Source organism: Eulemur rufifrons, chromosome 14 (assembly GCF_041146395.1).
Source record: "Eulemur rufifrons isolate Redbay chromosome 14, OSU_ERuf_1, whole genome shotgun sequence".
In the NCBI taxonomy this organism is placed as follows: Eukaryota; Metazoa; Chordata; class Mammalia; order Primates; family Lemuridae; genus Eulemur; species Eulemur rufifrons.
This window is the reverse complement of record NC_090996.1, coordinates 30,099,137-30,113,171: the sequence shown is the minus strand read 5'-3', so window position 1 is coordinate 30,113,171 and position 14,035 is coordinate 30,099,137. Positions and strand designations below refer to the sequence as shown.

The 14,035-nt window shown below is 59.7% G+C and overlaps 1 protein-coding gene across 10 annotated transcripts; it reads right to left on the bottom strand.

Annotated features, from left to right (window-relative positions):
- Positions 1-202: 202 nt before the first annotated feature.
- Positions 203-13,880, bottom strand: CARHSP1 (calcium regulated heat stable protein 1). 10 transcript variants are annotated; one of them, XM_069486952.1, is made up of 4 exons: positions 13,862-13,880; positions 5,359-5,523; positions 4,206-4,328; positions 203-2,418 (listed from the first exon to the last, which is right to left on the bottom strand). In XM_069486952.1, exons 2-4 carry the CDS (start codon positions 5,514-5,516, stop codon positions 2,256-2,258), a joined length of 444 nt encoding a protein of 147 aa, XP_069343053.1. In that variant the 5' UTR covers positions 5,517-5,523; positions 13,862-13,880; the 3' UTR covers positions 203-2,255. The 10 variants fall into 10 exon arrangements, with proteins under 10 accessions (XP_069343053.1, XP_069343051.1, XP_069343055.1 ...); XM_069486950.1 differs by lacking the exon at positions 13,862-13,880 and adding an exon at positions 13,051-13,091; XM_069486954.1 differs by lacking the exon at positions 13,862-13,880 and adding an exon at positions 12,376-12,383.
- Positions 13,881-14,035: the final 155 nt, after the last annotated feature.

Sequence of the window (14,035 nt, the reverse complement as noted above, 5' to 3'; positions counted from 1 at the left end):
AGCCGGTAAACGCCACGCAGCCACGTTCTACCGCTGAACCTTCCTATGCTAGACAACGATGAGTAAGGAAAAAACTGACCCCATCTTGTTCACTGCCCCCCAAAATAAAACCAGACAGCAAAGTGGAATGTGTCAGCCTCGTTTGGGGGAGACACCGTCACCTGCCGGCTTAAAGGGAACGCTCCTGGGCCAGCTGGCCTCCACAGCAACACACACACACACCTTGCACAAAACCAAACTTTATTGAGAGAAACGTGGCTGGCGGGAGGAAAGACCCGGATTTGGGAATGCTGGATTCTACTTCCAGCTTGGTCACCAACACCCCATGTCCCTCCCAGAGCCTCCAGGAGCTTCCCCATCTGTCAGTGGAGAGTCCGTGTCCCTTCCGGCTCTAACAGCCTGCAGTTCTAGAATACTCATCGATTGGAAAAGATGTGGCCACACAGAGAGGACAGAGCAAGAGCCGTTCACAAAGGGTTCTCCCCAGCGAGAGAATCCAAAGGTCACCTCTGAACCGCAGAATGCAACTCCCAAGCTCACCGGCCAGAGCCTGCCGGGGCACCAGCACGTGGGGTCACGGCGAGCTGTGACAGCCCCAAGACTGGGACACAGCCGCAGAGACTGGGGGAGCGAGACAAGGTTCTCAGCCCCAGGAGAACTCTTGGCAGAAGTGGCTTTGGAAGTGTGGTCTGTACCCAATAGAGAGGCCTCCGGGGAGCCATCTGGGGAACAAGCCAAGGCTGGAGGGAAAAAGGCCACCTTTGACCCAGCCACGGTGGAGTCGGGAGGTGGAGAGGACTCCCAGGCGCGCTACAGGCCAGGAAAAGCGATCGCGCTACTCAAGTGCACAGGCAACAGCTTGTGCGTGGCTCGTGCGTTTCGGTGCACACACGCAACCAACTCACTTACTTGCCTGTTTTAAAACAACTCCCTTCCACCCGCTCCCAGAGGAAGCAGCTCCTAGGCAGGAGGAGGAGCACGTCCACGGGGTTAAGAGCGCTGACGAAGCCGCCAGAGCCCGCTGTTCTCTGCCCAAAAGCCACCGTTTCAAAAGCTTTGCCGCCTGCATTGAGGAGAGGATTCTTGACTACATGGGGGCCATATATTTCAACACACATTACCCAGCTATTTCTACTTTTAAATCACAACTCAAGCCAAACCAAAACCCACAGCAAATAAAATCCTAAGGATTTGTTGACTGGCAACACCTACAAAGTTTGCAATGTCAGCAGCAAAGTGCACACAGAGCTGGTTCTGGGTGAGAGCTTTAAGTTATCAAAAATGAGGCAGGAGGGGGAAAAATCCCTAAGCATTTCTTAACAGCAGTATTAAAGAAAACCCCCTCACCAAGGGTGTATTTCTCCTTCAGCGTTTGACTTTAGCAAAGGCTGTCGGGAAGCCCGCTACCTACTCTCTTCCGGGATGGAGCCAGAGAAGTTTGTTTTGAACAAAGACCCTCCCTTCTGCACGAGCCCTTCTGCTAGCAACAGCCATCTTCCCCCAACCCCCACCTTCATGACAGAGGCTGTGAAATGGGTGCCGGGTGGTCACTCCACCAGCAGACAGAGGGTCAGATCGGGCTGTAAGGAGCTGGGGTGCAGCCTCCCAGCACCCCAGACCACAACGCCCAAGGGTCAGGGCTGCCGGGCAACGTGTCTTCCCCAGACAGGCAAAGGCACCAAAAGAGAAAATCCTTCCAATCCAAAGACCCCACCCCATCTCCCCTAAAGCCAGCTCCCCTAGAACTAATGAAGAATGAGAAGACTGCTCGGGCCAGGGTGCAGGAGACACACAAGAGGGGCACTCAGGTGGAAATCCACCCTGGGGAGGTCACACAGGGGCCATGTCATCCCCAGGGGGCCGGATCTGGGGAGTTGGGGTCTCCAACTCCAGCGGGAAGAGGGACTCTGCGGTCTGTGCCCGCTTCTCTGGGCGGCTGGGGACACACCACCTCCCACCCACGCCCTGGGCTGGGCCGGGCCCCTCCACTCAGCCACTGGCCGGCGCCTCTCCTTTCAAAATGCTTTTAATGCTTTTCAGATGGCGAGAGGTTGTTGCAATGGTCAGAGGCTGTGCTGGTGGCCGAGAGCACCCCCGTGCCTGCCCCCCCTTTCTCCAGGAGGTGCTTGAAAAGGACTGTGCCCCCCCTTGAAGCCCCATCTCGTGTGCTAGAATGTCATCTCCAGTGTGGTCCTGCCGCCTCCTCCCCCCAAAGTCTCCCACAAGCCCAGGAGAAGGGGTGCTTCCAGCGTCCCCTAGGAGCTGATGACGTGTCCGGACCAGGTCTCATGCTTCGTGCCCGGCGCCAGGTGGGTGATGACCACCTCCACAGCCTGCAGCTTCTCGTTCTTGGGCGGGATGGAACACATCTTAAAGGTGACCTCGTCGCCTTCCACCGGGACATACTCCCCTTCCACGCTACAGGAGTACGAAGAAAGCCATCAGTGCCCACACCCAAGACGCCAGCACCCTTCTGGTCAGAGGGCCACCAGAGCGGGCACCTGTCTCACTGACCACCTGGAACTGTCCTCCTGCCCTTCCACCAGAGGGAGCCACCACACTGCCCCGCGTCCTGGCCAAGCAGACCCTGACCCAATCAGCTCCTCCCCGGGGACTTTTGATGCTGGGACTACAAGACACAGCTCAGCCACCTGTGGGTGGTCATGCTGTGACACTGAACGTGAGAGCCTGCACTTGTGGACAGAAGAGCAAGGACAGCCAGTCTGAGCCAGAGAGACGAGGCCGTCGTCTCTAGAATCGGAGTTGAGAGATGGCCCGGGCAAGGGTTTCCTGAGTTCCTCAGCACAGCGGCCCCTGGTACCAGGGGTCCCCAAAACTGAGCTGTGTCTGCTCTCATATCCCCCAGATACCCGGTGAGCCTTTAAGAAAGTTCCTTTTGTGCTTAAAGCTAGTTCTCCTGGGGGGGGGTCCTCTCCCTTGTGAGCACCCCCAGGAAGGTTCCCTTACTTTGTAGGGGACATGAGTCACTATTTCACAGTGACATTGGCATCTTGATGTTCCCTTTATGAGACCCCAGGAAGAAATGCCCCTTCACACCCTGAAGGCCAGGGCTAGCCAGCTCCCCTAAGAACTGGTTTGACTGGAGAATCACTCAGTGAACAGTGTTTCCCTCTTTGATTTGGTCACCAGGAAGCTCAGGAATCCATTTCCAGCCCACTTCTGGCAGCAGAACATCACAGACATCACAGTATCTCCAACTTCCTTACCTGCAACCAAGCTTCCCTTATGAACTGACTGTAAACCACTACTAATTCTTTCTGGAAAGAGGCTGTGTGGAAATACATTTACACACCCATGTATGCGTTCATACGTACACACGACACATCGCTTTGGCATCTTTCTCATGCCCGTGCTGTGCAGGGGGCCTTCAGCAGATCTGATAAGTAAGGATGTGGGGGAAAGGGCGGCCCAGCAGACGTTGTGCAACAGGACCCTACTTTCAAAAGCGTGGTTTCTGTCTGCCAGGTCTGCCACTGCCTCAAATGAAAGATTGGGGGGTGCTTAGGCCAAACAAGGGGGTGGGGGTAAAGTGCCAGATTAAGGGTCCTGGAATACCTAAAGGCTGCCCAGAAGCTCAAAGGTGAAGCTCCAAGGCCTAGCAAGTGTGGGCCCCGCCCAGGGCTCCCCGAGGGCTTCCAGACACTCAGGAAGGAAGGACGTCAAGATCGAGTGTCAGGAGAAGGGGTCCCACCCCAAACTTCCTTCCTGCAGCAAAGGCGCTGGGCAGCCCCCAGCCTCACCAGGCACTTCCCCCAAAGCAGGGCAGGAAGCCAGGCCCCAGGCCAATCATGGCTCCCCCAATTCACAGGAGCGTCCTTCCCACTGGCCAGATATATACGGGTGCTCAGACTCACCCCAGCAGTGCTCGACTCTCTCTCACACGCACACACCATGCACAGCTGCCACCACCCTGTCCCCAACAAGCACGGCCAGATACCCCTAGGCATCCATGGAGAAGCACACACACGAAACCTGACACAACCATTCCCAAAGACGCAGTCACAATCACACATGGAGTGTCGCCTGCAGCCTCCCGCACCCCCTGACACATCCAGGTGCAGTCTCACCCCACAACCACAAATGCTCATACCCAGCGCCCGTAAGAGGCACACACTGTCCCCACCTCCACGGGGCCAGGGCAGCACCCGCCCCCGCCTGACCGCCCAGACTTGCCACTGACTCACTCGGAGATGTGCAGGAAGATGTCGGGGCCGCCATCAGCTGGGGTGATGAAGCCATGGCCCTTGGATCGGCAGAAGCATTTGCAGACTCCTTTGTAGACGGGGCCCTGTGAAGCCCGCACCGTCCTGATAGAGAAGGAGAAGTGTGAGGGGCCCCCATCAGCCCACCAGGACACCCACTCGCTCATCTGGGGCACATCCAACTCATCCTAGCCCCTGCCTATAGCTGTGCCTCGGGGAGTCCTGGCCAGGGCCCCACTATAGCCATACAGGTTGTGCACTGCACAACTCCAGGAGCCATTCACACAGCCTCTGGTAAGAATGACTCTCTAGATGACCCTGGCAAATTTTCTCAGGCCTGTTTCCCCACTTGGAAATAGGGAGTTGAACTAAAAGATCTCTGAGCATCCTTCCAGAGACTAATCGGGTTTTGGGGGTTTTTGTTTGTTTGTTTGTTTATTTGTTTGTTTTTGAGACAGAGTCTTGCTCTATCGCCCAGGCTAGAGTGAAGTGGTGTCATCATAGCTCACTGCAGCCTCCAACTCCTGGGCTCAAGGGATCCTCCTGCCTCAGCCTCCCGAGTAGCTGGGACTACAGGTACATACCACCACATCTGGCTAATTTTTCTATTTTTAGTAGAGACGGGGGTCTCGCTCTTGCTCAGGCTGGTCTCAAACTCCTGAGCTCGAGCGATCCTCCTGCCTTGGCTTCCCAGATGCTAGGATTACAGGCGTGAGCCACCGCGCCCGGCCCTAGAGACTAATTGTCAATTATTAACAACAGCAGCCGCCTCCACACACTGGGTCTGAGATCTGCACCATGTGGGTCCTCTGCAGCCCCGTGGCCACCCTGATCCTGTCCCAGTTTTACAGCTGAGGAAACCAAGGTCTCACGGCGGAAGAGGCTTATGTGTGGTTAAAGCCCAGTGATTTTAAGACCGCAGCCATTTCCCACTCATTGCCACTCCCAGCTCGGAACAGGCTCTCGGGGGCCAAGGCGCTTTCCCAGTTTCTCACCCTCAGCCCTCACCCCAGCCCCAAGTCCCCCTATGTGACAGCCAGGGACACGGAACCAGAGATGGTGAGAGACACAGTGACTCTCTGGCCTCCGGCAGGCAACCATCTCAGACAGCGTCCCCAGCCAGCCCCAGACTCACGCTGAGAAGGTCCTTGTCCGGCGAGTGGGCAGTGGGCTCGGGACCACGTTGCCCCGCAGAGGGGACGGAGAGCGCTCGTGGGTCTGGGGGGTGTCCAGCAGCCCAACCGAAGCCTCCTGGGTGGGGGGCTGCAGCGGTGGGGGAGGCTCAGATGACATGGCTGACCTGGAGAGAGAGGAGGGGCTCTCAGAGGCTCACGCCTTACAAGGCACGGGCCCGATGCGTCTGCACTTCTAGGTCTGAGTCCTCCACCTGGGACACATTCCTTGAGACTCCGTCATCGAGGAGGTCACCTTGCCGGGAACATGCCCGGCTGGGTCAGGTGCCTTCTCTGGGCACTTGCAGCAGCCGTGGGTCTCCCCTGATCACAACTCTGCACCAAACTGCCAAGTCATCCCTAACCAGGATGGCACAGGTCCCCTCTATGTCCCCAGTGCAAGGTACAGACCCTGGCACACGTGGGACAGTTGGTGAACACTTGTGAGAGGGAGGGGGCGGGCCGGGAGAGCAGGCGGAGGCTTCAGCCACCTGCGCCCAGCCCCCACCACCCCCCCAAACCCTCCCCGGCCCTGCTCTGCGCCAGACACCACAGGGAGGGCGGGGGGAGGTGGGGGGCAGAAACACGAACCACACACAGCGTCTACCTCCAGGAAACCCTGGAACACACACCGAAAGAGCTCCAACCCCCAGTCTGGATCCCCGAAGGGCTGTCACAAGTCTTTCTCCCGTGGGCCAGCCAGAAGGACCCAAAGGAGGTGGGGTTTGAAGGCTGCAGCCACTAGGCCGGGTCCACAGATCCAGGCCCTCGAGGTGAACTTCCACCCAGCCAGGCTCACTGGTTGCTGTTATGAAATCAGATTCCCTCGGTGACCCCTACCGGGCACCAGAACTCGGGGGAGACCCAGGGCTGCAGGGAGGCGCGCCCTAGCTGCTGCCTTGCTTTTGGCAATTCTGCAAGAGCAGGACACCGCGCTGTCCACAACGAACACCCAACGTGGAACAGGAAGGTGTCGGCTCTAACACAGCCGCCTCGTAGGGAAAGAGCAACAGCCGGAGGCAAAGGCCCTCGGGCAAGTCCTTTCCCTCTCTGGGCTCAGTTTCCGCATCTGCAAAGTGGGGCGGCTGGGTGGGCGATGGAGGCCGAGGACGAGGCTCTGCCGGCTGGGCCGGGAGGGGCCTGGACTCAGGAGGTCACCCAAGTTCACACAGCCAGGGGGACAGAAGCGGACTGGGGAAGGGGAGTTGATCCAGCTCCCCTGGGGCTTTCAAAGTCAAAATATGAACTATCTTTTAAACATCCCAAGAATTTGCCTCAAAATCTAAGTTTCCAGCTCTTCTTGAACAGAACTGGAAGCTCTGGCATCCCTGAGCCCCCCACTGCTCCCCGATTCCCTCATTCCTAGGCATCCTCCACCTCCAGCACCCAGCAGGGCCGCCTCAGGGCCGCCTCTGCCGCCAGCCCTGACCACCCAAGAGCCAGGCCGACGCCTCCTCCAGACGGACAAAACCTCTCCCTCCGCGCGCCCCCACACTCCCCTGTCAGGACGGTTCTGTCCACCTGGGAAGGGAGGTGACTGGCTGGCCTTCCGGAGCAAAGGACATAGCTACCTCCCGACCCTCGTTCTCAGCTGTAGCCGCGGCCAGGGAGGACCGCGAGGCCAGGGAGCCCCCAGCTCATAAAGGCCCTGACTGCTCGCCTGGGGGCCAGGGCTCCAGCGTGACCCACCAGCACAGGTCATAGAGTCCTGGAATGTTCCAAGGACCGGGGTTCTGGGAAGGCGGCCAGGCCAGACAGGGAAGGGCCCCGCCCAGGCCTCCCAGGCCAGCAGGAGGGACCATGGCAGCTGGTGACAACCGGGTGAGACAGGGCACTGCCCTCTCCTCTTCTACCCGAGTCCCCTTCCCTTTCTCCTGGAGTCAGGCACATCTGACTTCAACTCCCACCATCTGACAGCTGTGTGATCTTGGGCCAGTTATTTAACCTCTCTGGGCCTCGGTTCTGCATGTGGAAAATAGGATTTTTAACAGTCCCCACTTCGCACCATCATGATGAAGTTGAAAGGAAATAGTACACACTGAGTCCTGGGCATACCATCCACCCTGGGTTTCCTGCCCTGCTCTGGGGGTGTGCCTGTCGGCTATGGCTGTTGTTATAATTGTTATCATAAAGTCACTCAACAGGTATGTGCCCAGTACCAGGCCCTGTTCGTGGTACTGGGGACGCAGGGCCGAGCTTGAAGCCAGAGAATAGACAGGCAAATAAATATATAAAGAAGATCATTATAGGCTGGGCGTGGTGGCGCGTGCCTGTGGTCCCAGCTACTCAGGAGGTTGAGGTGGGAGGACCACTGGAGCCCAGGGGTTCCAGGGCAATGATCGCAACACTACACTCCGGCCTGGGTAACAGAGCGAGACCCTGTCTCAATAAAAAAATAAAAAAAAGGTCATTCCAGATTGCCAAAAGGGCCCTTAAGAAATGGCAGGGGAGATAAGAAGTAGCAGGGTGGGGTGCTGCTCTAGCAAAGGTGCCAGCTGGGCCCTGAACCGTGAGAAAGAGTCAACCATTTGAAAAGTAGAGGGAGGCTGTGCAAAGGCCCTGGGGTTGGCCAGCAAAGAGACTGTGGGGGGGGGGGCCGGAGGGCTGGGAGGCAGGAGATGAGGTAGGAAGGAGGCAGCTCAAGAACTGTGCATCATCATCACGTGTGTCTTTCTTTTCTCACATGCATTTGCCTCCCTGTCTGTCCGCACACCCCTGACTGTGCCCACCTCCCCTGCGTTCATGAGGCAGGCTCAAAATGGGGGCCCCCTTCTTCCTCCACTCCAGCCCCTCAACTCACCAAATACACCCGGTCCCTCAGAGATGCCAGTGGAAGCCCATGGCCTTCAGGGGTGAGTAGCCCGAGGGCAGCACGGGGTCCCTCTACATCCCAAGGGCCCACCCAGCACAGGGGCTGGCACAGAGCAGGGTCTCAGGGATGGTCCAGGGAATGACCCAAAGGTTCCTTCTTAACCAGCATTAGAGCCCAAAGCCTTGGCTGTCATCCGCTGTGCACTTGGTATGTGCTAAGCACCTTGAGCAGGGCAGCAGGACATGGCTACACTCATGCTCACCAGACGGTGGAGGAAACTGAGGCACAGAGAGCACAAGTGACTGGGGGCGGGAGCAGTGCCACCTGGGAGACCCAGGAGCCTTAACCACCACCCAGCCAGCCTCCCATGGCCATCTGGGCTGGGGAGCAGCTGGGGCGGTCACAGCAGGCCTGGCCGAGGGCCAGCCTCGTCACCACCAGCCCGTGCAGAGTGGAGCAGTGAATGGCCTTGGTGTGGGGGAGGGGTGGGTCAGAGTCCAGCTGTACAGAAAACAGCTGGGGGGTGGGTGGCCAGGCACCCAGTAGCTGGCTCTGAGCCCTGCCGCATCTCTCCTCCCCCACGCCCCCCCCCACACACAAGGATGGGGCACATAGCAGCCCCAGCCCCAGCCCCAGCCCCACCCGCCAGCACAGCCCAGCCCCAGCTAGAGATGACTCCTAGCAACGCTAGGCATGGCCCTGGAGTGTCCCCTGGAGAAGGCAGGGCCCATCCTGTGACCAGCCTTCAACTCTCCACACTTGGGGCAGGTCGGGGTGGCTGCAAGCAGAAGCTAAGGCTGTCAGGAGGCTCTGGGCCAGACCCGAGATGGGCCTCTGGCCTGCCACCAACTCAGACCAAATGTCACACCTAAGGCAGCATGTCATGATGGCTGCGTTGTGTGTGCACATGCAAGTAAGTGTGTGTATGCACACGTGTGTACATGTGTGGGGTATCTGTGTGTGCACGTGTATGCAGGTGTGTGCTCCTCTGTGTGTGTGTGTGAGGTGCGTCTGTGAGTGCATCTGAAACCACACACGTGCATGTTGCTGCTGTCTGTGCATGCGCACACCTGTGGATGGGGTGGGGGGACTACGCTGGGTGCCAGTGGCTGGGGGCCTGCACTGGCACCAGAGGACCTTGACAAATGCAGCCTCCTGTTCCCAGAGCCAGACTTCACACATCTGGGCTCCTTTCATCCCCATTTCACTGATGGGCAAACCAAGACACAAAGTGTCAAGTACCTGACCCAGGGTCACCCAGCTAATAAAAAACTGGTGAAATACTGAGTGTCAGACAGTGGAAATGCCAGGGGGGGAAAGCTAGTGGGGGACAGGGATGGGGAGGGGCTGCACATACAAAGCAGGTGGCCCCAGAAGGTGAGTAGCTGGCCATGTGCATCCTCCCAACCCCCACGCTCCCCCTTTTGCTGAGTGCCAGGCCAAGGGAGGGGGTCCAGGCCAGGGGAGGCAGGAAGCCACTCCCACCCTGACAGCCCCTGGGGACGGGTGTGTCAGCAGGGCCTTCAGTCTAAGAAGGGGGCCTCAGCCCAAAATAGCCTGGGAATTTTCCATAGCTCTGCAGCTCCTGGAAGGCTCCAAGAGTTCCGCAGGCACAAGGCTGTGGGCTTGCCACCTGTCCTTAGCTCGTCCCCCTACCTGGGGACTTAGCACCCAACATGCAGAGCCCTTGCGTCAACCTCCAGGGACCCCTCTGTCCAGGCTCAGCTGACCCACCCTCTCCCGCCCTCCTGGCCTGCGAGCCCACCAGGGCATCAAGGGTGTGTCCCCTAAGCCACAGCCAGGTGCTCACTCCACGGAGGGGCTTTAGCAGTGCCATTGGCCATTTACACACCTTAGCAAGAGGAGTTCATTTCAAGAGGCTCATATTTGGTAGCTTCTGACCCTTCCTTGAAGGTGGAGGGCCGTGGGGGGCACAAAATGGGGGTGTCTTGAGCCCTCCATGGGTTTCTGGCTGGGGAAGGCCAGGGCTGGGCGTGGTGCTGGGACAGCTCCACACTGAGGGAAGGGGACAGGGCAGGCTGCAGAGGACCAGCCCCGGAGGGGAGGACAGGGACGTGCGACCTCTACTCGCCTGATACCCACCTGCCACAGGTGTCTGTGTTGGGCTCTGCTGGGCACTCAGGCTTTGTGTCAACCCCCCCAGGCACGTTTATCATCCCCATCCTACAGGTGCGGAAACTACAGCACAGCTTCTGCACCTTTAGTGCCATTAGCAATCTCTGGGAACCCTGTTCACATGCAGACTGTGATTGAGCAGGTCGGGCTGGGGCCTGAGATTCTGTGTTTCTCAGGAGCTCCCAGCGAGGCACCTGCCAGCCCCGGGCTCACCGGTGCAAGAGGGTGGGAGGGAAACTGGGCAGGGGGTGGATGGGGGAGGCTCTAGAAGAATCACAAAGTTACCCTAGTGCACCTGGGTTCTGCTCTGTAAACTGAGGCAGAGACGCTGTCCCACCCCATGGCCACCCGGCACCCCAGCCCAGCTGAGCCCCAGGCTGGCAGAACCGAAGGCATGTGGGCTGAGGTGGGTCAGCTGAGCCCGGACAGACGGGTCCCTGCAAGCGACAGAGGCCGGGTCCCTGCAAGCGACAGAGGCCGAGAACGAGCCAGAGGTTGAAGCAGCATGCGATGGGCCTCGCCACATTCCCCTCCATTGTTCCGGGGAGAGCGGTCCCGAGAGGGTGGTGGGAGGGGAGCGGGGTAGGGGAAGAGGGAGGGAGAGCGGGGGGGGGGGGGGGGGGGGGGGCGGGGGCAGCCAGGCCGGAGCTCCCCACCCTAGCCCGCCTGGAACAGCTCTGCCCCGGGGCCCCGGATTGCTGGGAAGAGGCCGGAAACCCGAGCACCAGCGTAGCAGGCACCGAGGGGGAGGGGGCCACCGCCGCTTGAGCACTCCCAGCACTCCGGGACAGCCGCGCCCAGCAGCGGAGAGGCAATCACCCACCACCACGACGCCTGGGACCCCGCGCCCACCCCAGCCCCCAGGTGGAGAGCCCGGAGCCCGAGCCCGCGCTCTTAACAAGGACCTGCTCTGTCCCCCTATTCAGTCGTTCCTACAGAATCGTCACACTCGAGTTTCCCGCCCGACTCTGCTCTCCACTCCCTCTGTGACCCCCCGGCCAGGGACCTCACCACTCCAGGCCTGTTTCCTCATCTGACAAAAGGGAGAGGGGCCGCGGGTGTAGACGGTGCCAGCTACAATGCCAAGCACGCGGTGGGCTCAGCCAACAATACTTGTGCGGCAGATCGTGGAACTGCCAGGCATGGGGCCATCTGAAATAATCCTTCCCTCCCATTCCTGCCCATGCTGATGGGACACAAACCAAATGTCCTGACTCTGCCACTTCGCAGGACAAAGACCGTTCCCCTCCCGAGGGCACCCGTCATCCCACCCCAGAACCACCCCACCCCCCAATGGCCTTTCTCAGCTCACTGGACCCAAAAGCATCAATTCCCAGCCCAGATGCGAGACTCGGTTCTTGCCCAGGAAGGGCTACGGGGGGAGCCCCCAGTGGGGGAGGGGAACAGACCAGCCGCCCTGGGAGTAGAGGGAGGAGGCCCCGGCCCAGACCCCGGGAGGGCTGAGCTGAGTCTGATAGAATCACTTCAAGGGTGGGGAGTCACTCCCGGCAGAGGGCCCTGCAGGGGCAGATCGCGGGTGGAGAAGAATGTGGGGGAAGACAACAGGAAGCCCTGTTGAAAAGTCTGGGACTTGATGACAATGGGGACATCAATGGAGGATCTGAAGCCAGGGGTTGATTTGAACCCATTGTTTTCACATGTTCTCTCTGGCTCTGGAGTGGCAAATACATTAACCTCGCAGCCTGGGCACAAAGGGACTGAGAAGTATCAAAATAGCAAGTTAAAAAAATATTAATACTAGCTCACGTTTCTCCTGGCACTGGGTTAGCCACCTCCTTTTGTTCTCACGCCCCCCCCCCCGGGCTTTATACTGGGAAAAGTTATACCTCCAATCTGCAGATGGGGAAACTGAGGCTCTGAGAGGCCTCCTATTTTGCAGTGAGACACCCTAACCTGTGAGCATGGAGGCCCCTTTCCCCAGCACACACAGCCACTCCAACCCCAGAAAAGCTGTGCGGCCAGAGGCTTCCTTTTTAAAAATCAAAAAATGTTGCATTCGCGGCCTGCAAACCTGGGCTGTCGGCGCAGCCCGCGGGGAGGGAACCTGTGGGCGCGGATGAAGTTTTTCTCCTCCGCCCGCCCCCCCATCGGGGCGCGAATACCCGCAGCGAGCGCGCCCCGCGGCTCCTCCCCCACCCCATGCGGCTAATCGCGCGGCGCCAGGACGGTCCCCCCCCCCCGCCCCGCCCTGCTCCCCCGCCAGGCCTGGCGACCGTCCCGCCGCCGAGCCCACACTGGCAGGGCCAGGCCGGGGGTGGCGGGGTGGGGGTCGGCTCCACTTCCCGCGCGCGGCGCCCCCGGCGCCATAAGTCACCCCATTCAGACTCCAGCCCGCTGGCAAAGCGGTGGGGAGGGCGGGGCGGGGGTTTCCCTGCATGCAGAAAACAGGTGGCCAGGCGGGAAGTGCCACCCGACGTCCGCCCCAAATCCCTCCAGCTGCTGCCACACCCACCCCTTCCCCTGGGGAGGAGAAACCCGCGCTCCCCGAACAGGCCACGGCGGCTGGGGCATTTCCTAGGGGCCGAGCCCGGGGCCCCTGCCGCCGAGCTGGGGGACCTCGCACTAGGGGGCTGAGTGCCGGCGGCGGCGGCACAGGAGGCCAGGCCCAGTCCCTGAGGCTCCCGGGGCGTCGGGGCGGGGGCGCTCACCACGCCCCTCCTGGGGACCCCCGGGAAAGGCTCCCTACCTGGGGACTGCTTCTGCTCCGCCAGCTGCTTCGCCCCGACTGCGAGAGCGAGCTGGGGCGGGGGCGTGGCCCACGAGGAGGGGCGTGGCCCGCGGTGGGGGGGGGCTCCGCGGCCCCGCCCCCAGGAGCGCCCGGCCAATGGGGCCGTGGGCCGGGGCGGGGACGGCGGGGCGGGACGGCGGGACAGCCCGGGCGGAACCTTTGTGTCCGCGGGGGACACGGCGGGAGCGCGCGGCGCGGGGCCGGGGAGGGGCTCGGGGTGCGAACACGGCCCGGGAAAGTGGGAGACTTGGGGCCTGGCGCCGTGCGGCCCCCGCCCTAACCACCCGCGCGTTGTCCCGCCCCCACCTCCTTTGGCTCCCGAATCCGGAAGAGCCCCCGCTTAAGCAGAAAGAAAGAGAAAGGAAGGAAGAGACAGAAGGGAAACACGCAAAAAACAGAAGGGAGGAAAAGGAAAAGGAAAAAAGTGCAAAAACATTTAAAAAACAGAGAAAAACGAGGAGGCGGCCTGGGGGTTTTGTCTGTTTTCTTTTGTCTTTCTTTCTTTTTTTTAATTTTTATTTCCATCCCTTCTCGTACCTCTGTTTCTGGAGGTCCATGATGTTACTTCTGTTTTACAGGAGGGGAAACTGAGGCACAGACAGAGAGGTGAGCGACCCACGGTCACAGCAAGTCCAGGGGCCACCTCTGTGGGAGACAGTCTGGCGATCCCTCAAACCGCTAACTCGCAGTCACCTACTAGTCAGCAGTTCCCTTCCTGGGCATACACATACCCAAGAGAAATGAAAACATTTGTCCCACGAAAACTTACTGGCACAAAGATGTTTATAGCAGTATTACTCATAGCAGCCAAGAGGTAGAAGCAACCCAGATGTCCATCACATGATGATGGATAAACAAAATGTGTTATCTGCACAACAGACAATGGCTCGGTCATAGAAAGGAACGAAGTATTGATGTGTGCTAGGGTGGGGATGAACGGCGC

Excerpts from the sequence above, each read along its gene's own strand:
- CARHSP1 (XM_069486946.1), bottom strand. The coding sequence starts at position 6,960 with ATGTCCTTTGCTCCGGAAGGCCAGCCAGTCACCTCCCTTCCCAG. Across the intron at positions 5,524-6,916 it reads CCAGTCACCTCCCTTCCCAG|GTCAGCCATGTCATCTGAGC; the intron begins GTGGACAGAACC and ends CTCTCTCTCCAG. Across the intron at positions 2,419-4,205 it reads ATCTTCCTGCACATCTCCGA|CGTGGAAGGGGAGTATGTCC; the intron begins GTGAGTCAGTGG and ends GTACTCCTGTAG.